This window comes from Pipra filicauda, unplaced genomic scaffold (assembly GCF_003945595.2).
Source record: "Pipra filicauda isolate LSUMZ 115617 unplaced genomic scaffold, ASM394559v2 scaffold70_size2993248_pilon, whole genome shotgun sequence".
Classification (NCBI taxonomy): domain Eukaryota; kingdom Metazoa; phylum Chordata; class Aves; order Passeriformes; family Pipridae; genus Pipra; species Pipra filicauda.
In genome coordinates, this window is record NW_024104876.1 from 453,546 (window position 1) to 479,502 (window position 25,957).

At 45.8% G+C, this 25,957-nt stretch overlaps 2 protein-coding genes across 5 annotated transcripts in view; one reads left to right on the top strand and one right to left on the bottom strand.

Moving 5' to 3' along the window:
- The first annotated feature begins 24 nt into the window (after positions 1-24).
- On the top strand, positions 25-19,458 carry AAGAB (alpha and gamma adaptin binding protein). The gene is made up of 10 exons (XM_027714802.2): positions 25-125; positions 6,113-6,303; positions 6,815-6,911; positions 7,613-7,702; positions 10,064-10,147; positions 14,769-14,851; positions 15,281-15,374; positions 16,033-16,137; positions 16,382-16,431; positions 17,254-19,458. Exons 1-10 carry the CDS (start codon positions 44-46, stop codon positions 17,329-17,331), a joined length of 954 nt encoding a protein of 317 aa, XP_027570603.1. The 5' UTR covers positions 25-43; the 3' UTR covers positions 17,332-19,458.
- Positions 19,459-21,153: 1,695 nt separating this feature from the next.
- Positions 21,154-25,957, bottom strand: part of SMAD3 (SMAD family member 3) — a 69,672-nt gene continuing 64,868 nt past the window's right edge. For 3 of the 4 annotated variants that reach the window (XM_027714730.2, XM_027714732.2, XM_039389165.1), the window contains exon 9: positions 25,349-25,472. In XM_027714730.2, the coding sequence (XP_027570531.1) occupies positions 25,349-25,472 (124 nt within the window). Of the gene's footprint in view, positions 25,473-25,957 lie in introns of all 4 variants that reach the window. The other variant, XM_027714729.2, reaches the window with a different exon arrangement.

The following is a 25,957-nucleotide window of genomic DNA, read 5'->3' on the forward strand; positions in this document are numbered from 1 at the left end:
CGCGGGTGGTAGCGGCGGCAGGGGCGGGCGCGGCGCGGGCGCCATGGCGGCCGAGGCGGCGGCGGGGCCGCTGGCGCTGGTGACCAGCTGCGCCGCGGGCTTCGCGCCCGAGGAGCTCGTCAAACGTGAGTCGGTGCCGCCGCGGCGCCCGCGAGGGCGGAACGAGGGGACTCGGCCTGCCCGCGCCCGCTGGAAGCGGCCTGGCAGCGGCTCCTCCCCCCAGCCCGGGCCCTCGGGGTGGTTGTGCTCCCCTCAGGGTCCCAGTCCTCCGCTCAGTATCCTTGTTCCTCTCTCAGGGGCTCAGTCCTTCCGTCAGGATCGCTGTCCCTCGCTAGCAGGGTCCCAGTTCTCCTTTCCGGTTTCAATCCGCACCTTAGGAGATCAATCCTCCCCTCAGGATCGCTGCCATCCCCTCAGGGTCCCAGTCCTCCCGTCGTGGCGGCTGAGCCCCCCCCTCAGAGTCACAGTTCTACCCTCAGGGTCTCAAATCCATCCCTCAGGGTCCCAGTTGCCCCCTCAGGGTCTCAATCCTCCTCTCGGGGGTTCCATCCTCCCCTCAGGGTCTCGATCCTCCCCCCAGCCCCAGGCCTGCCACCCAGTCCCCTGCAGCCCCCAAGCCCTTGCAGAGCGTGTCAGGGACCTCCTTAGTGTTTCAAGGAAATAATTCATTAAACAGGGATGGTCTGGAGCCCTAGGTTGTGGTTTGTCCACTCTGACACCCAGGAGTAGCTTCACAGCCAGAACCCACAGGGGTAAAGGAAGCCCCATATCCCAAAATACTCTTTTACCCCCTTCTGTGGGAATAAGCTATTGTGAGTTATACCTGGACAATCTGAGAATTACCTTAACCAATTCTTGTTTCTCTGGGACGCATCAGTGGTCCCTGGAACAAGAGGGGGACTCCAAAGCAACCCCAGTGGCTCAGGATTATGGGCAAGGGAAAACCAGGAGCAAACTAAATACTGTCCCTTTGCTTTCACCTGCCCATTTGTGAAGCGAACAGACTGTCTTGGACCTTCAGGACGGTGGAATTTCTAGAATTCCTGCTGGGCCTGGGCTCTTGTGTTAAACCATTTGTTGTCCCAGTGCAGAAGCACTAAAAGGGAAAACTAAAAAACTCATCTGCTCTGCAGTTGTTAGAATTGCAGATTACAATTCATGTCAAAAACGTGGAATTTAGTCTGTAGGGAGTGGTTTTCCTGGAAACCCAGTATTCCTTTTCATGGCTTTAAAAGGGAACATAGGGAGACCTGATAACAGAGAAAACCGTGGTGGGATTTTTGGTAATTCTAAATTCAGAGGGATTCCAAAAAGAAGCTGTTTACATCTTCGTGGCTTTCCCATTACAACATCTTAGGACAGCCTTGCTTTTTAGGGAACTCATGAACAGTTTGCTATGCACACTTGAAATGTAGAACTTAGCACCCTCATCCCCTTTTCTGGATTTCTTTTCATCTTTTCCTGAGCAGGATCTTACTTAGGACCTCACAAAGCACAGGGCTGCCCCCAGGAACTGGCTCCCTCCATCTCATTAAACCACATTTTGAGACAAAAACAACAGTACAAAGCCTGCAGTCAAAAGCTTCTCTGTCAACTGAGTTGATACTGAATTATTTAAGGATTCCACAGCAAAGAATATAATTATTGGGTTTTGCTTATTTTTGAGGAAAATAAGCAAATGGGAAGGTTCAAGGTTCCTGTAGGTTTCCTTTGATTGTTTTTCATAGGGAAATTAAAAAAGTTTAAAAAAAAAAAAAAGATGAGTAAAAAGCTTCATAGAAATGTTACTTAATCTGAGGAAGTCTTAAATTTAAACTTCAGATTTTTTAAAATAGTACTCACTTTGAAATGTCTCAGCTTCCACCAAACTGGAGTCTTACTGCTTTCTCTGGGTGTCCTTGATTGGGTTTCTTCACAAAGACATTAAAATCTTCCTGAAAGAAACAAGATGATTTACTAAAATACCATTTGAATTTGAAGTGTCTGTTTTGTTTAACAAGTGGATTTAAATCAGATCCATCCAGCAGAACGTTGTAAAACATCCAAAGACATACTGGTGGGGACAGGGCTGGGCTGAAGGGTTTTGGTGGGGTCAAACAGCCTTCCAGGCTAATTCCAAATCTTTTCCCAGTAGGAAATGACTTGAGGATGAAGAAAGTGTTATGGTACATTTGCTGGATATATTTTTATTTGTTCAAGTTTCTGTAGGATGCTCTGAATGCTTTAATTCATTGGGTGTTGTGGCAAAACAAAACTATTTAAAATGAACATAGATCTGTGTCTTATTGTGATATATTTATCACAAATTAAAACAGCAAATAAGATTGTTTCAGTTTTAAAAATGCTGACCAACAGATAAATCCTGTCTGATGGAATTGTTCTCCCTTCTTTCCCTTCCCTTTTTTGACTGTTTACCACTCCCCTCCTCCCCTACAACACATTTGGGGTCTCTTTCCTCCTTGGTGTAATTTTTAGGAGAATTTTTTATGGTTTATTCCACCAGGTGGCTCTCAAGGCCCAGAATGTGGGAACTGCTTGGAATACCTGACAACTCTTGAGGATTTGGGATCATTTAGGGCATTGTAGGAGGCTGATTTGTGTTCTTACAGCATGGATTCAGTCTGAAAAACACCAGGAAGAGTGATCAATGCCTTAACCCCTTTGGAAAGGAAAACACCCTGCAAAAAGTAGTTATAATTATTCCAAAAAATATTACTATTTAACACCATGTGGTCGAAATGCTTAAAAATATCAGTTGGGTGTCAGAGAGCAGGGAAATTGCTGCAAGAGAGCTACACAGGGGTGTTTGATTATTATTGATAATATTGATTATTCAGCTTTTCTGAAAAGTTTTTTCTGCTCTCCAGTTCACCTTTTGAACAAGTATTTGCACTGAGCCTCAGTATTAAAAAAGGGAATGGATGTGAGGTTATAGAGCTTTGCCATGTCTGCTTTGTCCTCCAAGTCATTGTTTAATTTATCTTGTCTATAGGCAAGAATATGAAATTAAAAGTTAACAAGTCTAAGTCAGTAAAATGAGCAAAGATTTATGTAAATAGCTGAAATTAATTTCCAAAGGCATCGATCAGGATTAGTGCCCACTTTATTAAAAATTATAGATAAATCCACTCACCTGGGAGCGAAGGAGGACACAAGTAATGCACTTACTGAAAATCTAAGCTGGTGATTGACTGACTGCCTGCAAGTGAAACAACTCCCAGTATTTCTTAGAAGACTCTGAACTCTAAATCACGTTTCTGAGTGACACCAAGCAACTTTCTGGAGAGCCACGAACTTGTCCACGAGTGTTTTTAGGCGATGCCTCTGGAGCGTGTTTGCATTCCTGTCACCCAGAGCAGCCTCTTCCCTCTCCCAAAAGGGGAGCTGGAGAGCCCAGCCCAGCAGGCCCTGCTCCTCTTGTGGTCACAGAGTGACTCACTTGGTTCTCCAGGCTCTTTGGATGGCAAACCACTGACACTTTCAGTGGCTGAGGAGTTTAATATTCAAAAGGAGTAACTCCCTCCTAAGCCACTCACGAGAGATAAGTTGGACAAGCCACCTCCTTTTGCCATATTCATTTTCTAGGAGTTTATTCTGTATCCAAATAGAACTTCATGGGGTTATTCTGATCAATATTCCTTAGACTGGATACCAGACTATCGTGTCTGAATTTCCTTTTTTCACTAAAATACATTTTGTTCCGGAAAGAAATTTCTGGAATGCAGAGGTGGTAAATATAACACCTAAAACTAGTTTCTGCATAGAATGAGAACTCAGTTGGATTTGCAGTATATATTTCTCTTGCAGTCTCTGCTTGTTTACTCTAAAGGCCAAAACCTAATTGTTTTAAGCAACTTTTGTGGGAGAAAACCCCTCCCAAGATGTTGAGTTTCCTGCCAGGGGTGATCAGGCTGTTCTGCAGTAATTTGTTACAACTCTGAGTGCAGGCTGGGCCCACAGCAAATCTGAATCCTTTCAGCAAGTTCCTGAAGCCCTTTTGAGTTTAGTGTGCAACATCCATTTTTACTGAGAGAGAAATTTCACAGGGAACTGGCAAAATCTTTGGCTGCAGGATGGGTCATCAGCAGCACAATGGGATGAAAGAAAAGTGCTTAAAGTACAGGAACAAGGAGCAGGTAATAGGAAATGGGCCATGTCCTCATGCTGGCAGTACTTTGAGGCCTAAATTTGTCCATGAACTCTTCTGCAAGTTAAAAAAAAAAAAAAAAAATCACTTACAAAGCAAATGTGAAATTCATACCAGCTTTTGAAAAATCCTTTATAAGAAGTTCTTGCATTTTATGCCTTTTCTAGGGGGAATAACTCACCCAGGTGATTTTTGAACTGATTTCCTTTCCTCACCCTGTTTTCCTCCCTTTGGTTTTTTAAGTCTTATTGCTGATTTTCTGGGTTTCAATAATTTCTACAGTCTCCTTTATTCTAAGCTTCTTGTGGCATTGATTTGCAATTCTGTTAGCTCACACTGATTTGTATTTAGTTACCTATTTTTAACTGTCAAAGCACAAATAAAGGGAAATTTATATCATAGTCAAAACCTCCAAACAAAATATCTGCACTCCAGATATCTCTATATCCAAGCAGAGTGAGAACTACTTCCCTTAGTCCTAAAATATCCATGTAAACATGGGAAAACAGCTTCTCTGGGCCACTGGAATTGGAATTACTGCTTAAGAGTGGTTAAAAAAAGCTGTGGAAGAAGGAAGCCTCTCAAGATTCCTGGATTTGGTTACCTGGGCTGCTGGTCCCTTCCCTATTTATATGAACAGCTGTGAGAACACAAAGCTCAGGATCAGGGTTTGTTTGTGGTGCCTCAGCAGCACCATCCCCAGCTCCAAGGTGAGGTGGATCATCTGATCCCAGAAGAGCTGCTGCACAAAAACCAATTGCTCTGAAAACTCTTGGCATCCCAAGTAAAAAAAAAAAAAAAAATATATATATATATATATAAAAAAATCAAACTTTAACCTGGAAAAAGCCCTTTTTTCTTAACAAACCCAGAGAGGAGATTCCTGTTTCATCCTCTTCAGTAGGAAATGGCTCCAGGGTTCTGTTTCTGAGGTCGAATTTCTCCCTCAGGTTCCATCTCCTCCTCACTGCTGCAAATAATCCTGGTTCAGAGCTCCCCTCTCCTGCCCTGTACACTGTGTTCATTCAGCACACCAGACTTTGCAGTTAGTTGCAAAAATCATTGAACCTTTCTATGGCAACCTTGGCAACAGGCTTTTCCTGCCTTTTTATTAGTAAGATACAGATAAATTCAAATTCATGTCCAGACTATTTGGGGAACAGCCTGTTCTTACAGCCCCAGGAACTGCCTCTCAGTACCTTAAAATACAACCTTTAAGATCCTTGAAAAGCTGTGTGCTTTATTTCTTTAACTCCTCTGATGCCCCAGGCAATTCTGAAGGACTCAGGCCATTTTATAAATAATTGACCTGTGTTTTCAAGTGACCTCGAGTTCATCCAAGGTATTCTGCCCTTTCCCTCGAGGTATGGAGGGATGCTCTGCTGCAAACTCTAATCCCACTCCACGAGGTGCCAGGAGTGTGCACTGGGAAGGTTCCTACCTGGAAGGGCAGTGTTTAACATTGTCTTATCAAACACTGCCTGGGATTTTAATTGTTGAACTCCTACGTGGAATTTAATGGGAATTACAACCAAATTGTAGTAACTGGGTTCATTTTCTCATTAGTTACCTTCAGGTTGTGGTCACAGTCAAGCAGTTCTTTACTTCTTAATGACTGTGTGAAGGTTGTTTCTGCTGTAACAGAGTGTAGGTGTTCTCTCCACACATCCTGTCTACAGGCAGTGAGTTTAACACTTTAAAAAAGGCATTTCCAGGGGAAAAAAAAAAAAAAAGGCTTTCTGGAGAGCTGCTGTACCATGTCTTACTTTGAAAACTAGAAAGCAAATTCTTTTGAAAGCTAAGTATTAAAATCTAGGACAGAGTAACAAATTGAGTTGAATTTGTAGAGATCTTGAATACAGACTGGTTTGTTATAGCAAGTAAAGTTGGCACTGTACTTCTCTAGACAAATCATTTCCTTCATGCTGCCTTCATCACCCTTCTCTTTCCTTTTCTCTTCCACAGGTATCACAGGGAAAGATGACCTGACTGTGGGTGCAATTACAAGTGGCAGAGTGACTTTTTACCCCTGGACAATCGATAACAAGTATTATTCTGCAGATATTCATCTCTGTGTGGTCCCAAGCACGTTCCACGTCACCGGAGAAATCGCCGAGTCCGTGCAGGCGTTCGTGGTGTACTTTGACAGCACAACAGTGAGACTCTTCTGCTTCATTCTCTTGCTTTATCTGTGTGATGTAGCTGCCTTAGCACAGTGATAACCATAAATGAGATTCTCCCTCTTGTGCCATCCCTTCCCTCCAGGCTGTGCTATTAATTGTCAGGAGATCCATGTTAAATTATGCCTGCTAACAATAGCAGCAGTTCCCTCCCCTTTTACTACTCTACTCCAACTGGAAGAGAGGTTTTTAAGATACAAATATGCCACTAAGTTAGGCAAATCCTCTTCCAGCAGTGATGCTGCTTTGGAAAGGCTCCTTTAGGAGAGCCAAAAATGAGGGAGCTAAATGTAAGATTCAGTGCATTTTATCCAAAATTGTTGCTACTAAGCTGTAAGGCAGCAGTGGAAACAGTGCTTTAGCAGGAGCCAGAAAGACTGAGACAGAAAAAGCACATTTCCTTACTTCATTTTGTTCTAATACTATTAAAAACTCAAGTATTTGAGGACGTATTCCAAAGAATTCCTTTTTTCCCCCCCCTCTTTAGAAAACTGGGCTGGAAAGTGTCTCTGAGTGGCTGCCCCTGACAGAAGAGTGGCTGCCAGAGGTGCTGATCCTGGTGTGCGACAGAGTGTCTGAGAACGGTATGAACCCCCCAGAACTCCCCCACTGACAGAGTCATTAACCCTGCAGGATAATTCACTGTCTAATTCAGTCAGTTATTGCTCAGAATATCTGGGTGCAAGTGGCCCTGAGATGTGCTGAACAGCCAAGAGACTTGGGAGCAGGGGCGGAAACCGTCAGCGAGTTGTGGTTAAAGCTGACTCAGAACTGTGCCAGCCTGCTCAGAGTGAGCTCTGGGTGCCCTGCCACTGCCAGGAGAAAAGGCCTTCACACTGCTGGATCTGCATGATCCTGGGGGAGGCTGTTGGTTGCTTAATTCCAGTGGAAAGGACTTTTTTTTGACCATCTGGCCATTAAACACAACAGTGAGCTTGGAGGTGCAGATGTGTCCCTGCAGTTTAATTCACTGTCAACCCCAGAGTTAATGGAAGTCTTCTTTCACTGTAGCACCTCACTTACATTTTCCTTTGAGTACCTTCCAAAGCCATTTAACTTCATGACATTTCAAAAAACCCCAAAACAATTCCAAGGAGTTGTTTAACTCTGCAGCTTTTGGAATCCCAAGTGAATGAAGGACCACAGCAGCTATAGCAACACTTTTCCCCCATACAATCCAAAATAAGCAAACAGCCTCGAGTGAATAAAACACAGCTAAATATTCAACTGCTGATACTGCTCTCAAATCTGTATGTTTAATACACATTTTTGCTTCCCAATTTAGGTGTAAACAGACAGAAAGCTCAAGAATGGTGCATCAAACATGGCTTTGAGCTGGTAGAACTTAACCCTGAGGAGCTGCCTGACGAAGATGGTAAGACTGCCACTTCTCTTGTCATTTTGAGAATGAAAAAACACCCCAAAATAGCTTCTAAATAAAGTTATGCCCCTTGCAATTGTTGATGTGCCACATGATTACAGCATGGAATGCTCCCAGTTGGTGGGGCTTAGTCTCAGCTATAAAAGGTCAGGAGGAGGAGGAGGAGGAGGTTATTTCCTCTGAGAAATTCCATTTGTCTCCTCCCAAATACAGCTGCTGTTTATGTAGCACCTCCATAAAAATAATAATATCTGCTCCTTTTTCTGGCACTGAACCCTAGGGCTGTATTGATACATTAGGAGTGTTTATATTCCACTTGGAAAATAAATTCCACTTGGAAAAAAAATCTAAAACAAAAGAACAAGAGATGCACAAGGGCAGGAAAACTCTTTGTTGCTTTAAAAAGAAACTTAAACTACTGTAACTACCAAGAGAAGATAGACATTATTCAAACAGTGACACCATGGGCAGAAGAGGGGAGGTTATTAAAAACATTTTAGGACAACATGCAGTGTTACACAGGAAATAAACCAGTTTCAGAATCACTGGCTGCCCATACGTTTGTAACTCAAAGAAAAAAAAAATAGTCAGAAGTGTGATGTTCCACTCCTGAAGAGTGACTGTGCACTTCCTGAGAGCCTTATCAGCATCAGCCTTATCTCCTCACTTCAGTGATGCAAAAAAGTGGTTCCATCTTACCCCTATAGAGCCAAAACGAGAGAAGTGACTGCACTGCCAGGCTGGAGTGCAGGCAGTCACTAACATTTCAGGTTCATCAAGAAGAATTCAGTGTAAAATCCTCAGCTAGAGCACAAGTCCCACCCCTTTCCCCCTTTAAAGGCTCAGTAAATTGTATCTTCAGTAGCTGAGAACTCTCCTTCTCCCCTTCACCTTGCCTTTAAAGTGCTTTCTTTTTGTTTGGTCAAAGAGGGAGGGATGCACATGTTTCTGATTCCCAGAAACCAGAAAAATCACAAGTGAAGGCCCTCGAATGCTTGGAAAGGAAATATTAGTAACATTACATTGAGTTATTTTTCTGTTGAATAACTCTTTTAAAGAACAGGCTGTTTACCATTTACATAATATAAACAATAGGAGTAACAACGACTCAGGATGTTAATTTTGGGAATATTAAGATCCATGTTCTTCCCTAGATTTTTAAATGGTAGTTGATTCACTGTGACTCATGCAGAGGAGGAACTGTGTTCCAGTGAGTAACTTATTTACCCCATAAACATGCTGTGTGAATTACAAAAGGCACAACAGATGCAGTAAACACTCTGGGCCAGTATCTGCTCAAAATTCTGACATTTCTGGCAGCTCATCACAAAAGAGCTTTTGCTGTGACTCACTGACACTCAGCCAGGACAAGAGCTCCAAACTGAGACTTTGATAATGACTGATATAAAACCAAACAGCAGCACCACAGAGCGCAAAACATTTGATCTAAGGGGTCAGAGAGAGAGCTTTAAATTCCTTTTTAAAGGCAGTTTCAATTACTGCACCTGTCCCTGAGTCACTGTCAGAGAGAGAGCTTTAAATTCCTTTTTAAAGGCAGTTTCAATTACTGCACCTGTCCCTGAGTCACTGGGGTTTGATTTCTAAACAATCACATTTTTGTAACCAAAGAATTGTTTGGGTGGGTTTTTTTTTCCCCTTTGTGAACCTGCACAAACATGGGAAGCTGACTAAACTGAGGAAATGGGAAAACTGACTTTGTCCCAAGTGGTGTCAGATCTATTCAGTAAATAAGTTCAAATCTGAATAATGCTTTCCCTCGTCTTTCAGGTTCCTGTAATTCCCAGGATTACTGGAACATTCCGAGATTGATTATTGTAAAGTTATCTCCACAACATCTATCTCATTTCTAACAAGCATCACACCTTTTTTAAATGGTTGTCTCAACTTCTTTACTTTCTAAAGGAAGGAAGAGTAATGCTAATAACCTATTTTTATGCCCCACAGCATTAATTCTAATATCTATTTTTATGCCACACAGCACTCTAAAAGATCCTGGCGTAAAAGGTTTTAAGTTGCTTTTAACAGCAACTTAAAAATTGTCTGTCACTATTAAATTTACTCAGATGGTACTTAACAATGTAGATCTCTCCCAAAGGCTGAGAACTCACAGTTCATTATACTTGGAAACTCAGACCAAGAAGTGAGGTGTTAATTTAGATTTCTGTGGCCTCTCAGGAAACAAAGGTGAGAAATCTGCGTTTCCTCCCAGAAGCGGCAATTTCTGTGGATTGGGAGAAGATAGGACAGGCCTGCAGCCACACCTCTGCTGGCTTTGGGGCCCCTCGTGGGTTTGGGTGTGATTTTTAGGAGGGCAATGTCTCTGTTCTGGTTTAGATGATTTCCCCGAGTCCACCGGGGTGAAGCGGATCGTGCAAGCCCTCAATGCCAACGTGTGGTCCAACGTGGTCATGAAGAGCGGTACGTGACAGCTCCCTCCTGCCTGCACTCTGGGAATCCCACTGGGCTGGGGCTTCCTACCAAAAGTTTAAATTGAGCTACTGCATCAGCAGAGAGAGATCTGAGCACCCCTCAACCTTTCCCAGGGAATAAGAGGGTTCAGGGGTTGCTTTCCTTGTCCTTGATGTCCCAATAAACTCACAGGCAACAGGGGAGATTTATCACACAATCATGGAATGGTTTGGGTTGGAAGGGACCTTAAAATTCATCTCATTGCACCCCCTGCCATGGGCAGGGACACCTTCCACTAGATCAAGTTGCTCCAAGTTCATCCAACTTGGCCTTGGACACTCCCAGGGCTGGGGCAGCCACAGCTTCTCTGGGAAATCCATTCCAGCACCTCACCACCCTCACAGGGAGGAATTTCTGTCAAGATTTACTCCTGTTTCAGCATCTGCTCCTGCTCCCTCTGTGCTTTACCTTGCACCCTGTCAATAACTGAGTGAAATGTTCCATGGATTCTACAAGTTGCAATGAAAAATGAAAGGTTGTCCCCCCAAACTCTAGCAGGAATTAGTTTGTCATTATCAGGTCTAAAAACTGATACAGGGTTTGGTGTAGAAGTAAAAGGTTAAAGTCCAAATTTGGGATTTATTTTAATTTTTGAAACAGGGAGAACAGCAAGTGCAGAGATGAGATTTGGCAGAGAGGTGATGTCAAATGTTAAAGGATGTACCAAGTGCATTGCAAGGAGGATGGTTTTCCCTACAGAAAACCCCACTTGAGTATGTGGAAACCACAGAATTTCTTTGAAACAGGCAACCTCAGATAATTTCCTGCAGACAAGTGATTATCTGGTAGCTAGAATTTTGGAAAAAAAAAAATCACTTTAGGTTTAGACTCATTAGAAAAGGAAATACTGTGGCTGCAAGTGCAGACACTTCCATTTGCTTGAAAACCTTTAATTACCTTTCTAACAACATGAGGTGCTGCAGGAAATGTAGGAGGACTAAACTCTTGGGGAGGGCTTGGCCTCCTGTTTCACAAACCCTTACCCCACCAGAAACCTTCCAATGTCTGCTCCCTCATGTCCCATCTTCTCCTGTTGTGACTTTTAACTGTGAACTGATTTAAAGTGCTGAGAGGCTTCTGCTCCTCCCTGTAGCTACAAAATAGTTGCTGGGACTCAGTAAAACCAGGATGAGGACTCCCAAACTGATCATATGTTTTATTTTTTTAATGCAGCTTCCTGAGTGTTTCTCATCCTGCATCAGAAATGAGGTTAAGGTGGGGTCTGACTTAGTGTTACCATTGCAGAGAACCAGGTGACCACGGCAGATGGTGCAAACTTATCTCACTTGTGCCAAAAGTGGTTTCTTAGCAGCATATTTCCTGCATTTGGCAGATGCCACCTTACAGAACAGCACAGTTCAGTCACATGTTCAGTTTTTCATGGGGGGGAAATTCCTACACATCACTGCTGTGTTCTGGAAAGGTCAGACTCCTTGAAAATCCAGATTTTCTATCTCCACAAAGCCCACACATCACCACAAACCCCTCAGGAAGTGAGCTGTATTTGGAAGGTGCTGCAGCCTGACTGTGCCTTCAAAGGGAAGCTCATTTTACTTAAAATAAAACTTTTTACAACCTGTAACACATCTTTTGTTTTCAGCTTCCTCCAGCTCCTGCAAACTGGCTGCCATGTGAATCAAACTTTAGCTTTTCCACTGAATTACCTACAAGTGCTGCCTGCTTGGAAACCATGCTCTTGTGTTCCATGGGGAGATTTTTCAGAGAGCATAAGATAGTTCTAGTAGTAAATGTGTAGTAGCACGTGGTTGTGGCACTGTTAAGTGTAGCCATCCAAAAAAACAGTGTTACAGCATTGCCTTCCTTCAACAACCTGTTCCTGTGACAATTTAAGTTTACAAGCAGAGCAGGAATGACTTTTTTCAAGCACAAGCATTAAACCCATATCATCTTACTGCATTTTATCTTAAGCCCAAACACAATTCTACTCAAGCTGTAGTTTTTCCACACACCTATTAAAATTTTGGCTTTTTTCTCTTAACATTAAATACATCCATTCTCACACAGATTCATAAAAGTAGTTATCCAGCGTGACACAGTTGAATTATAAACAATTTTACATCAAACAATCCCACCACATGCTTTGTGAGTAAATAAATTATTGAGACAAACAAACAGCCTTACCTGGGGGTCTCCAGAGGACAATTCCTTTTTGGAGCTGGTGTAAAGCTGTTGGTTCCCCAGCCCTCAGAGCTCTCTCACTCTGAGAAGGAGGAGGTTTTCTCCCCCACGTGCAGAAGGACACAAGCGATTCTCCAGATAACATATTTCCCTCCCCACAACTGCTGCTGCCTTTATCTGTCCCTCCAAGAGCTTGTGTGAGAGGAAAAGAAACCACTTCCTACCCTTTGGAAAAGGAACTTGGCTTGTTCCCTGCTTAAATCCCTCCCTCCTGAGCCCAGGTGAAGGTGGTTCCCTCAGGTGGGGCCAATTATCTTGCTCTAGGGAGAACTTTTAAACTTAGTTATTTAAACTTAGGTTGGAAGGGACCTTAAAACTCATCCAGTTCCACCCCCTGCCATGGGCAGGGACACCTCCCACTAGCCCAGGTTGCTCCAACCTGGCCTTGGACACTTCCAGGGATCCAGAGGCAACCACAGCTTCTCTGGGCAACCCAGGTCCACCATAACCACTGATTATTACAATAAGTTGGATGAGCTAATTTTTGGCTTGGCTGCCCTAAGAACACTGTGTAAGGCATCACCCACTTCCTTAATTGCACCCAGAAGTTGGAATAACTTTTAGATCCAATAAAAAGGGTTTATGGAAGGCTTTTTTCAAGGGTGTGCCTGCAACCGAGTGTTATGTCTGCCACCTCCCTAACCACGCAGCCAGAGACAAATAGCTGCTGTCCAGAGAGCCCTGCTGGAGATTCCAGGTTTTTCTGAAAGGGATGACATCTGTAATTGTTCTGGCTGAGGCTCTGTAGTGTTGGAGGAGGGAATGTGGAGCAGGGAGCCCCTGTCATTTTTCTGGACAGGACAAACTAATCCCAGATAGGAACGAGGTCCATGATTAGATCACTCCGTCCAGCCCTCTGCCAGTGTGGGAATGTTCTCTCTCCAGTACACTCTGGCCTGCAGTGTCCAACCTCACTTGAGATGACTCAGAAATTGGCTGAGTGTCCATCTTTACAGCTTCCCAAAAGACAGCCCAATGAAACCTGGGGAAGCTGCTTTGCTTTGGGATACAAATCCCGGTGTTTTATCCCTCAATTCCTGTTAATTTGCTGGCGGACTTCACAGGCTCTCCCATGGCAGCTGGACATTTTTAAGGGAATTCATTTGGCTCCACTGATTCACTTCTTCCCAACCCTTTGGAAGGTGACCTGTTCCAGCAGTAAAAGTGGATAAAGCAGAGCCAGTGGCCCCAAATAGCTGCTGGGGGGGAGCAGGAGGGGAGGAGAGGCTGGGGCAGGACACACGTGAGCTGCAGGAGCATCCAGCAGGAAAGGAGGTCCCAGGAATGCTCTTATGGAGACGTGTTTACGTGTGTGCTGGATGGCTGATGGGTTCAGTCACACGTCCAAGCCCTCAGAAGGAGAGTTTGGAGAAATGGCAGGGAAATTTGGACAGTGCATCAAAATGACATCAGCTCAACAGTTGAGTCTAGAGCTTAGTCATGAGTGTAATCATTTAGAACACATTTATTTTCAAAAGTAATATTAAATCTTTCTTTTGGCACCATTCATTGTTTCCTGGCTATTTCTAGTACAATAACTTCACATTTCAGTTTTAGTTGACTAAAATACAAAGATTTGCAGAAAAATCTCCTGAGTCCTTTGTGTAACTGCAAACATTTACTACTCAGTGCAAGGCCAGCTTGTATGGAGGAGTAAACTGTGACTTAGAAAAGCATGACTTGGTATAAAATCACCTCATAATATCACCTATTATACATATATTTTTATATAAAAACATTTTAAAAATGCAGCTAGTTTAATTTAAAAATACTGTAGCACATCTGTTGTCTTAGCTGACTGTTTAGGTTTAGGTCTGAAGTCACTTTTTAGGTTAGATTTTAAAATCCCATTGAAATACACAGCAGGGCAGCAGCTGTGGAAGGCCCAAAGCACCTCCACAAATTGGATTTGATGGCTGGCTCCTTCCAGGAATTCTGAATTAGATATTTTATAAGTTGCCTTTGCCATTACTGTTTAAACAATTTGTGTGTGAGCAAAGGCACTTGTTGAATCTCCTGTATCCAGCCCCAAACTCAGTGCTGCTTCCCATGGAAGTGTCAGGAACACCAAATGCTGCTCCTGGATTTCGCCAGCTGCCTTGTTTGGAATCAGGAGCCATTTGCCAGCTCAAATCCTAAAGGAGCAGAGACTTCAAACGAGAATTAAAAAGATTCCACATTTGTGGCTCCCTGTGAGAAACACTCAGCAGTAAATCTTGCTAACAGAGTTTAAAAAACCCTCAGAAAACATGTAAAATTTCTGCTTAAAATATATTTTTAAGGCACTGACACCTTTTCCCTGAAATCCTCTCTATCCCACCTGGCCAGTTCCAAGTGTTTGTGGTAACTGCAGCTTCTGCTTTGTCTCCAGACAGGACCCAGGGCTTTGGGCTCCTCAGCACGTTGGCGGGTGCCAATCGAAGTGTCGGCTCCGAAGAGACCCAAGAGACAGAAGTAAACAGTAATTCCTGGTTCCTGTCCTTTGCTCAGCCTGTCCCTTGTGCTGCCCTTTCCCGTGCCACCCTCAGGGTGGTGGTTGTCACCTCCCCACTGTGCCAATGTGTAAAACAACCCCCAGAGCCAAGGAGAGATCACCAAAAGCTCCATCCAAGATGTTTCTCATTAATCTGTTAATCCAAGAGCTGCATTTTGGGCAAACCAAAACCTACCATTTCATAATGTTATTTAAAACCATATTCTTTCCTAAGAAACCTCTCTGTTGTACCTGTTGGCAGCATTGCAGAAGGGGTTTTTCGTGGCACAGCTTTTGCAGTGACAGCTTAAGATGAAGTGTCAGGTTTTGAAGTGAAAACAGGAAGCACTCGATTTGCTGATGGGGTTTTTTGGTTTTTCACACTCAAACACCTGTTTGTTTGTTGACAGTCCAACCCCTCCCCAGCAGACAGAGAAGATTCCCAGGCTGACAGCAGGGAAGATGGAGCTGGGACAAACAACCTGCAGCTGGACAACGCTGCAGGTGAGATCTTGCTCTGCTTGGAGCAGACACACCTGGCTGGGATGGTCCCACAAAGCCACTGGGAAAAGTGAGGATAAATGTACTTGCCAGAGCCAGTCCTTAAATAAGTGCAGCATTCCAGGAGATGGGACTTTCTCACAACTTGTATGTGGAGATCTAAACACAGGGTGTTATCACTTGTGGTCTCAAGCACTGTCTCATCAGTCTTTAATTCACTCTGTGGTTGTTCCTAGAGAGATCATTCCAGAGTCAGCAGGGAACTTTTACTGGATGAACTCAAACACACTCTTGCAATGTAATACATCATAAAATCCTGGAATCCTGAAATGGTTTGGGTGGGAACTTAAACTCATTCCCACCCATGGCAGGGACACCTCCCACTAGCCCAGGTTGCTCCAAGTTCATCCAGCCTGGCCTTGGACACTTCCAGGGATCCAGGAGCAGCCACAGCTTCTCTGGGCAACCTGGGCCAGGGCCTCCCCACCCTCCCAGGGAACAATTCCTCCATAAAATGCCTGATTTTCCATGTGAACAATCAGTAAATTGTTTGTTTCTCTCCTCTGGGGCTGGAATTTGCAAATGGGATTTGCAGATGTTAAAATACCGGGTTTATGCTGATAAACCAGAATAATTTCTCTTCAATCAATCTCTGTTTCAGATCCCATGTTGGACATGGACATCCAGGAGTTGGCCAATCTGACCACGAGAGATGGGGACCTGGAGAACTTCGAAAGGCTGCTCTCAAAGCTGAAAGAAATGAAAGGTAACAGCAGGAGGGAGGTACCTGAGCTCTGGCACCTATTCCAGGGGCTCAGGCATGACAGCCAGAGAGTGAGTTGGGAATTCTGTATGAATTCCTATTCCTATTTAGTAAAAGCAATTGCTTTTAGTAAATGAGATCACTTTTTTATGCTCTTGAACTAGTTCCCTAAATCCAGCTGCAGGAGGTGTTCCTGTCCCTGCTCACTGCTGAGGCTCACAACCCAAGTCATTCCTCTTTTCCACAGATAAAGCTGCCACGTTGCCTCATGAACAAAGGAAGCTCCACGCGGAAAAGGTGAGTTTGGGAATCGCTGCTGGAATTACCAACAGTGGGGTTTTCCCTTCCTAAGCCATAGCTCCTGCTCCTGGAGGGTTCCTGGAGTGAGAGGAGTAGAAACAAACCACACAGTCCTAGAGAAGCCTGTCAGGTGTCTCCCAAGAACTGAGTAACAAACCTGGAATTTTGAAACACCGGAAAATTCCACAATGTTTTGGGTTGGAAGGGACTTCAAAGATCATCTCGTTCCACCCCCTTGCCATTAAGTTTCCTTTCCCTTTCCCTTTTCCTTTCATTTCCCTTTTCCTTTTCCTTTTCCTTTTCCTTTTCCTTTTCCTTTTCCTTTTCCTTTTCCTTTTCCTTTTCCTTTTCCTTTTCCTTTTCCTTTTCCTTTTCCTTTTCCTTTTCCTTTTCCTTTTCCTTTCCTTTCCTTTCCTTTCCCTTTTCCCTTTTTCCCTTTTTCCCTTTTTCCCTTTTTCCCTTTTTCCCTTTTTCCCTTTTCCCTTCCCTTTTCCCTTCCCTTCCCCAGCTGAAGGCCCTGCAGTCACAGGGGTTGTTGTCCAGCTTCCACAAGTCCATGAAAAAGCCTTGATCTCCTGGAAAATTTAATCAGGCCTTAATTAGCACAGGTGTGGTATCAGAGGTGCCTCCCATGAATCCTAAATAATTGCCTGGAATTCCTTAACCTCAGAGGGGTGAGGTCACACTTCCCAACCTGGTTTGTATCCAGGCTGCCACATGTACCTGCTGCTCAGTCTCTTCTTTTTGGGGTGGTAAATTCAAATTTTTCAGTCATTTCATGGGAATTTTTCTCCTTTCCTACCTCTTTTGCCATCGTAGGTGGCCAAAGCCTTCTGGATGGCAATTGGAGGAGACAGAGATGAGATTGAAGGTCTCTCCTCAGATGAAGAAAACTGAGTTCTTCTGTAGCTGGAATTGCAGAGCAATCCTGCAGGAATGATCTTTCCCTGTAATTAAGTGTTTATTGCCAAAAACCCCATTTAGCTTTAGCCCCTCTCACTGGGGAAAGGATTCCCCGTGTCACTGTAGTGAGTTGAACATTCCAGACCAATTCCTGGCTCCAGTGGGTTTGTCTGACTGTCCTTTGTCCTCTCCCAGAGGACTTTGGAAGGTGCCACGTGCGGTTCAAGGAAACAGGAATGAGTTTACATTTCTCAAATGAACATTTTTATTGTTTCCTCCTCGGAGTTTAAATAAACAAATGTGCTCCCAGTTATCTTTGCACACATGGCTGGGGGTTGGGAAGCGACTCCTTAATTCCCAACTCCACGTGTTTGATGGTTTTATGGAGCTTTTTCCCAGTTCAAACTGAGCAGGTTTCTATGAGCCATGAAGAGGAAGCTGCTGAACTGTGCCCTGCTGGGGATGCTGTGCCAAGGCTGCTGGTTCATCCTGCCAGTGCCAAAGCCATGAAAAATGGCCCCTGGGCTCTGATTCCGTTGGAATTTTGTCTGTGTAACTAAGTGGGCCTTCCCTGGAATGTCAGGTGTTGTCCACGCTCCCTGGCTTTCCACTAGAAACTAAATTTGGGATGAAATGCCAGACAGGTTTTTGCAGCTGTTCCAGGGTTGAATTCCCTGCCCAAACCTCCTGCAAGGCCTGGCAGCACACCCAGCCCTGCAGCTGGGGAGTCTGTCCTGAATACCTATGGAAAGCACTGGGATTCCAAAGTGCCTCTGGATGTGTTTATTGCTCCCAATCCTGGGGGTTCCCTGGGAGGCACCAGAGTGCCAGTGGCACTCGGCTGCTGTGTGGGATCAGGGGTCAGGTGGAATTCCCCATCCTGATGGAGTGTATCCTCCCAGCACAGACCTGCTGGGAGGAAGGAAAACAAGAAGGAAGGTGGAGCCTGGTGAGGGAATGAGAGGAGAAAGGGTAAATCCATCCTGGCTCCTTCTCTGCTACACTCAGCGGATCAGTGGGAAGAGGCAGCCAACAGACTCCCTTGTGCAAGAGTCCAACCCTCTCCAGTGCTTGTCTTTCCCTTTTCAATCTGAAAATCCACCCTGTTAAACAACCTTAGTCAGAAAGTTTGGAATTAACTTTTCCAAAGTCTGGGTTTCCTGTCAGTAAATTTCCCGAGTGCTGAGCCATCGGTTTGCCATCTGTTACCTGATGGCTTTGCATCCTGAAGGCACTTCCACAGTCACTCCTGACATTCCTTGTCCCTTCTGAGATAAATCAAAGGAAAATGAGCTCCTTGGAATGCTGGAAATCATTTCCTGAGTCGAAACTGCAGCGTTTGGGAACAAGACCTGAAGCCTCCCTGGCAGTTTGTAAATCATTCCCATCCAAACCTGAGCAGTGTTTTTAAGGAGAGACGTTCCTTTCCCAGGGATACACGTACAGACATCCAAGGAAACACCTGCCAGAGCCACCTCTGCCCACCAGCTGCCAGGCCTTGCCTTCTCCCATTCTCTCCAGCCTTTTCCCAGCACAGGGAGCTGCAGGAAGGACCTGAAGGTGGTTCATTCCCAGCAGGGAATGGTTTTCCATCTTGGCTTCTTGGTACTTGAAGACTTTCTTTCCCTTTCCAAATGTTTGTTGTGCAATAATGATAAATGGCAAAAGTGCAGAGGGAATGGGTTGAGGCACTGAGGAAAACAAGGACTTGGATACTTCATAAAACCAACCCTTCAGGCATGTGATAGACACCTGACTATTTAAATTTGATAGTTATACCAGTTCAAATCCAGCTCTTTTCTGCCTTTTTACAAGGCAGCAGCAGCTCATTCCCAGGTTAAGAACTCTTTGAAACATTTCTGTTGTAAATACGTGTTTATAGGTGCACAAATCATGGAGGCAGGAAGTGTGGCTGGAGACACCAGGAAAAAGTTTAATGGTCCTTTATTGTGTTTTTAAATCAGAGTTTAATTTGGGGGTGGCTTGGGGGTTTTCTGTGGGTTGTTTGGGGTTTTTCTTTCTGAAGAGACACTTTGGTTTTGGCTACAGAATTTCTTTACAAGATAAGAAGTTACAGAAATGAATAAAAGGGGAATAATTCATGGAAAAGCAAACCTGAAATTGTGTCTGTCACTCCGATTCTCTTTGTGTGCCACAGCCTTGTTCAGCAACAACAGAAGAATTCCCATGGTTTTCAGAGAATCCCAGAAGGTTTGGGTTGGAAGTGACCTTAAGGGCCACCCAGTTCCGCCCCTGCCTGGGCAGGGACACTTCCCTGACCACGTTTTACATCCTTGTCCCAGGTATGAAGCTCGACTTTCAGAATTCCCAGTTGCTGCTCCAGCATTCCCAGTCCTGGTTGGGCATTCCAGTGTTACTGGACAGGCCAGGCTGGGATGGCAAAGATTTTCCTGCCACTGCAACCACTTGTCACCCAACTTTTGCCTGAACCAAAAATTCCAGGCAAGGTCAATTCACTCTTTTTTTTTTTTTTTTTTTTTTTGGTGAGGTTTTGAGACTTTTAATTCCCTATTAAACCTGTCCTTTGCTCCAGCTGGACATTTCCAGAGCAGATGGGAAGCCTGGGATGCTGGAATGCAGGGTCCCTGCAGGTGAGCAGCAGCAGCAGAAGCCCCAGCTGAGCACGGATTTGCTGCCTCGCTCGTGGAGTTTTGGCAGCCCCAGCACAAGGCCTGGCCGAGACCCTTTCTTACCACATCCTTGGAAAAGCGAGTGGAAAAAGTGTTCTCGTAAATCCTGTCAGGAAAAACAGCCCAGAAAAAAGTGAATTCCAGTGAAGCCCTCGGAGAGCCACGAGGAGTTCGCGGATCACCGTGTGCCTTGGCTCCTTCCCGGGCTCTGCACAATGCCCAGCAGGATGCCAGGGATGTGTCACCGTCCCCCGGGATGGCACCTGACCTGCCCACCCTCCATCCACAGGCTCTTGGAATTCTGCCTCCAGGAGGGGATGGAGGGGCAGGATCATCCCTGCAGAGACCACAGGCTGCAGGAACCTGTTTAGCACAGAATAACAGCCAAAAATACAGCCCGGGAGCTCCAGGCAGGGACACTTTTCCACCAGGAACAGAGCACAGCCATGGAGCAGCTGCTCAGGGAGGAGGGGGGTGGAATCTCTGCTCCTCGAGGCTTTTCTTCAGGATTTCCTGGCTGAGCACGTGTGTGCAGCACAGCACTGCAGTCCTGAGACAGGGAGGCACCAGAATTTAGGATCTGCTCCTGACAGGACATGGGACTGAGCAGGGAATGACAAGGGAATGCTGCCCTGCAGCTCCTGAGCTGAGAACAGAGCTCCCCAATTCCCTGACCTGAGAACAGAGGTCCCCAATTCCCTGAGGTGAGAATGGGGATCCCCAATTCCCTGAGCTGAGAACGGGGATCCCCAATTCCCTGAGGTGAGAATGGGGATCCCCAATTCCCAGCCCGAAGGTGAAAGTCCAGCAGCAGTTTGAACACGGGGCAGGGAGGGAATGTTCAGCTACCTCTGACTTTTCCAGCACTTGGACCATAAATCATTGGAGCACAGAGCTCCAGTGCTGCTCCCCTTTGGATCCTGTTAGTTACAAGAACTAGTTGCAGGGTTTTAATTAATTTTTTATATCTGGCTTTAAATTCTTGAAGAACAAAACCATAACAAGAATGGAGGTCTTACCTGTCACTGAGGTCTCCTGTGCATTACAACCTCCATTACACAAACCTAGAGGTGCTGCTGTCTCCGAATTCCCTGAGGTTTCCAAACTCCAAACTCAGGCTGTGCCCTCGGATACATTCTTACCACACCCCCATTCGCTCACGAGCCTCGGTTTTCAAATCAAAGTTTATTAAAATGTCAAAAACAGACCTTACAGTTGCAACATGGGAAGGGGAGGGAGTACATGGGGCAGGCCTGGAGTAACAAACAGTGAGTAATGGCAGGGCAAAGCGGGAGGAGGCAGGGAGGTACATCAGGAATTCTAACACTAACACAAACATGCTCGGAGGGATCCATCCCAGGGCGCAGCTCCGGCAGGAATGAGCTGGATGTGACCCCCCAGGGACACTGGGTGGGCTCCCCAGTGCTGGAGGGAGCAGAAGATGAACCGACCAGTTCTGGAGTGACAGGTTTTGTCCTTTTAAAGCCTGGAGAGCTTTGGGAAAAGGCCCCTGAGGGAGCCCCGTGTGGGGCTGGAGCACAGCGGGCCAGGGGCTTCACTCACAGGGGTTGTGCCCAGCTCTGTCCTCACACCACACACTCCTCATTCCCAGCAATCATCAGGAAGGAACAGATGGGATAGTTAATACTCCGAGTCCTTAACTGCCCTTGCTGTTAAAAATTAAATATTTGATTCATCTGAATACTCAGGAAAGAAAACATAAATACAAAAGCACGTACGTGGTTCAAACCAGAGTGAGCTCGGCCACACCTCTCCTCCAGGACTCCAGAGGGACTGTTCCTCATCCTGGCTTAGCATATCTGGGGAATTCCATCCTCCCACCTATCCAGTACCTCAGAGAATCAGGAAAAACCTGGATGTTCCGTGACATGGCTGAAGTCCTTCACTGAACCGTGTCCTTCCCCCCTGTGCTTTTCCAGTTAGGAAGCAGCACAAGGCACAGACACCAACACTCACTGCTTGAGATGAGTCCTGAATATCCTTCACCCTGCAAAGGAGTCCTGGGCAGGTTCAACTCCGCTGATCCATGAGGGGAGAGGAAACTGGGAGGAACTCAAAGTAACTCAGCCTTTTCCTGGCACGCGGAGGCAGAGCCCCAGGAAATGAGTTATGATTGGATTTCTCCATCTTTGTACATATGCACACTGATTCCTGGAGATTAAATCAAATGGACAGCCCTGGATTACTTCTAAGACAAGCTTAACACAAAATGCAAACTGCAATTCCATACATTAACAGGAAAAATAAACCAGCCCAGTCCTGGAATGGCAGAAGGCCATCGGTGGCACCTTCCAGCACCAGGCCCTTTGCAGCCACACCCAGGAAAGGGTCAAAGTTCCTGCCACTGACTCTGCCAGTAACAAAAATGTGTGAAATCCTGGTGGAATAGCCAAGACTGCCAGGAAAGGAGAGGGTATTCCAGGCTGGAGCTGGAATCTGAGCCAGGGCAGGGCTGGGCACATCCCTGTGTGCTACACACCAGTGAAGTTCCAGGAAAAATCAACCCCCAGCAAAGCCACCTGTGCCCTCAGGGCCCCACTGCCTCCAGCAATCCCAGCCCAGTTCCTGCTCCCTGTCCTTGGTGTCTGCAGGAATGGGAATTCAATTTTATCCATACAGCCACTGAACCACGACAGCAAAGGCAGAGCAGCCACAACATCCCTGGATCACATCCAGCCCTATCCCTGCCTTTGCCCACAGCTCAGGACCCTCCACTGCACTTCCCAAGGTAACTCTGGCACCCACAAAGCTTTTAGGAATTAGTGAGAAGCAAACAAAGGGCAGGAAATTAATACTTTAGTGGAGATAATCTCTGGTTTATCTCACTGCACTGCTGGCCCAGCTCACATTTTCCACTGGAAGGCATTTTACTTAAGGGATGATGAGGGGAGATTAACCAAAGTTTTTATGCATCACCCTGGTTTTCAAAAGGCCTCAATTAATAACAGCCAGCAATTAATTATCCCTTAGCAAGGAGATACAGATCTGGTCCCTGCTGGCAGTGCAGGCTGGCTGAGGAGGTGACTCTGTGTGCAAAATTCATATTAAAACTGGGATTTATTCCCACTCATGGCCTCTGGGTCAGGCTGGGCTGCTGCACACGCTGTCACCTGTAATCCCTGACTCTGGAATTTCAGGTGCCATTTTTGTTGTTAAAGCACAAGGCACCAGAGTCCAGCCTCCTCGAGGATTCTGAGGACAACAACAATTTGTCACTAAAATAAGCAAATAAGACACTCAGAGAGGAAACCTGGGGCCATTTTACAGAGCAGACATTTTCCCCTCTCTCCCTAAACAGCCAAAAGTCAAACATTTCCACAAAATGCAGGATAAATTTTTGTTTGCAACCCGGTTAGAAACCTGTATGTGAACATAAAGGCTGAATCAAACCACAGTGAGACACAAACCCACTGTGTAAGTGGCTAGAAAATCCTGTTTTATGCAGCTGCTCTTCCTGCCCCAGTCACATCAGACACATTGCAAAGACTAAACCAAATAAACACCTCAGAAAGCCTCCAGTGCTGGTCCAGGTTGTGCTGCACAGGGAAAGCTCCGGTCAGAACTCTGCAAGAGGATATTCCCAGGTGCTGCATCATCAGGAGCACATCCACCACCCAGAATCTTCCTCAGAACTTCAATTTCAGATATTTTAAAAAAGGGAATTTCTTGTTTCTGGAAGAAAACTCCCTAAAAGGTCCCATTTCCAGGAGCAGCAGCGACCCCCGGCCTGTCCCGGTGCCCTCTGAGGGTCTCGGACCCTCCGGCCAAAGGTGGTGGAGTTTGACAAACCAGGTGCTGAGGTTGACACAGAGGCCTCCCAGGAACAAGGACACTGGGAAAGCTGGTCCATGGAAACTCCTGGGATGTGATTCCAAGCAGCTCCCCCTGGGATCAGGGCACTTCACCCCTCCATGGGGGAGCTCAGTTTGCAGGATCAAAGCCTCAACACAAACCAGCCCCAAGCCCAGCCCAGCCAGTCCTTCCCACAGCCACATCCAGCTGCTGGGTTTGTCTTCCATATAGAAAATAATAATAAAAAAAAAAAACAAGAAAAAAAAGATTTCCATAGGAAACTGATTCTCACTTTCTCCCCTCCCCCTCGAACATTTTGGCACACATGTGTAAGATATTCACTGCAGGTACAAAGAAACACAGAACTGGACAGCACTGACAGAGTCAGGAGACTTATTTGGCAAATATGAACCATAAAAACAAGTGCTAAGGTTTTTGTTTTTTTTTTCCAGTTGTGGAAGTTGTTTGCCATGACAGTTGCTGCAGGGAAAAAAAAATATTAAACAGTCTGGAGCATGTATGTTTAAAATGAACATTTTATAATACAAGTAAATACACACTCTCCCCAGTTCTCCAGGCAAAAACACATCTCGGAGCATTTCCATCAGCTGGAATCAGTTGTCAGCAGAGGGGTTGGGCTGAGCTGCCCAGGCTGTCCCAGGGGATGCCCCACCCTGGGGTGTGTTCTGCTCATGGCAGTGAGAGCCTGGGCACTGCCAGCCCTGTCCCACCTGGACACTGATCCCACGGAGCCCCTCCGGCTTCAGGAGAGGCAACACCATCCAACAGAGTGAGAGAACAACACAAACTTGCTGGAGTTAATGCAAACAGACAAAGGTTTAACCACTCCAGAGCTCCCCACAGACCACTGTCCATCTGGGAGCAGCTCCAGTCAAAAGTCGCTGCAGCAACATCAGGAAGAGCCTTAAATTTGGCTTTTTGCTTCCTGTCAATCCAGTCTGACCCACGAGGCCTCGGCTGCATCCCAAGGCTCTGCCTCCTCGGTGGCAGTGTGGGAAATTCCTTCCTTTTAGGAACATCACTGGAGGAATCTGTTCCTTTGGGTGCTGTAAATGCTTCCTCTCCCCCCCTGCTGCTGCAATTCCAGGTGTGGATCAGGTGGATGACACGGGAACGCAGGAGCAGGAGTCATCCCGGAGCAGGAGTCATCCCACAGCGGGGCACAGCCTGGAGTTGTGTGAGGCAGAGGGAAAGTTTCCTCGGAGCTGTGGTGGCTCCTGTGTGCTCACACAGAGGGGGAGGCACAGCACTACCCAGTCCTTTGTCAGGATAAACTCCAGCTCCAAATTCCAACCGCAACGGGAGCATCCCAACCGAAGTGCCGACGGTTTCAGTGGAAGTGGCTTAAACAGGGTGTTTAAAAAAACGACAAAACGAAGAAAACCCACTTTTTTTTTTCTTTTTTTTTTCTTTTTTTTAAGAGCAGATTGTTTTTTTCTTAATCAACTTGAATAACTGGGAATTTGTTTGACTATGCCTTTTGCTAAGGGTTTTCCGGAGTCTTTGTTCCCCCAGGAGGAGTTTCCTTAGGAGACACTGGAGCAGCGGATGCTGGGGGAGCCCATCTGGGTGAGGACCTTGTCCAGCCACTGCAAGGGGCCGTTGAGGTGCAGCTCGATCCAGCAGGGAGTGCTGGTCACTGTCTGCCTCCTGCCAGGGGACACAGGACACAAGGACACAAATGACTGACAGAACCTGACACATGGGGAAGGTTTTAAAGCTCCTGAATGTTCCTTCCCTCTTAGTCCTGCACGGGGCCCAGGGAATGGCTCTGCTCTGCAACAGCTCCTGGCCTGTGCTGCTCTCACTTCTTTTAAAAACCCACCTTGTCCCTTTATGTTTGTTATCATCCCACAGGAGCAACTCTCTATGGAACCTGTTCACTGCTCAGATTCCTGGGAGCAGGCAGGTGACTCCCTGAAGGGAAAGGAAGGTGCTCATCTCAGCAAAATCCTTCAGTTTGATTTTCCAGACCCTTCTTAACGGGACAGTGAGGGGAGTGTTCACCAAACAGGTTCAGTTTCCCTGTGTCCAAGACAAGGACATTCCCTTTTTACCAGATCCTTGGGTTTTAGCAGAGTGTGGAAGTGCTGGAGGGAGATCACCCTGAGCCCTTCAGACTCCTCCCCATGGCC

Bases quoted from the DNA above. Each gene is read 5' to 3' on its own strand.
- AAGAB (XM_027714802.2), top strand. From the start codon at position 44: ATGGCGGCCGAGGCGGCGGCGGGGCCGCTGGCGCTGGTGACCAGCTGC. The intron at 126-6,112 runs GTGAGTCGGTGC...TCTCTTCCACAG, and splicing joins GCCCGAGGAGCTCGTCAAAC to GTATCACAGGGAAAGATGAC. The intron at 14,852-15,280 runs GTAAACAGTAAT...GTTTGTTGACAG, and splicing joins AAGAGACCCAAGAGACAGAA to TCCAACCCCTCCCCAGCAGA.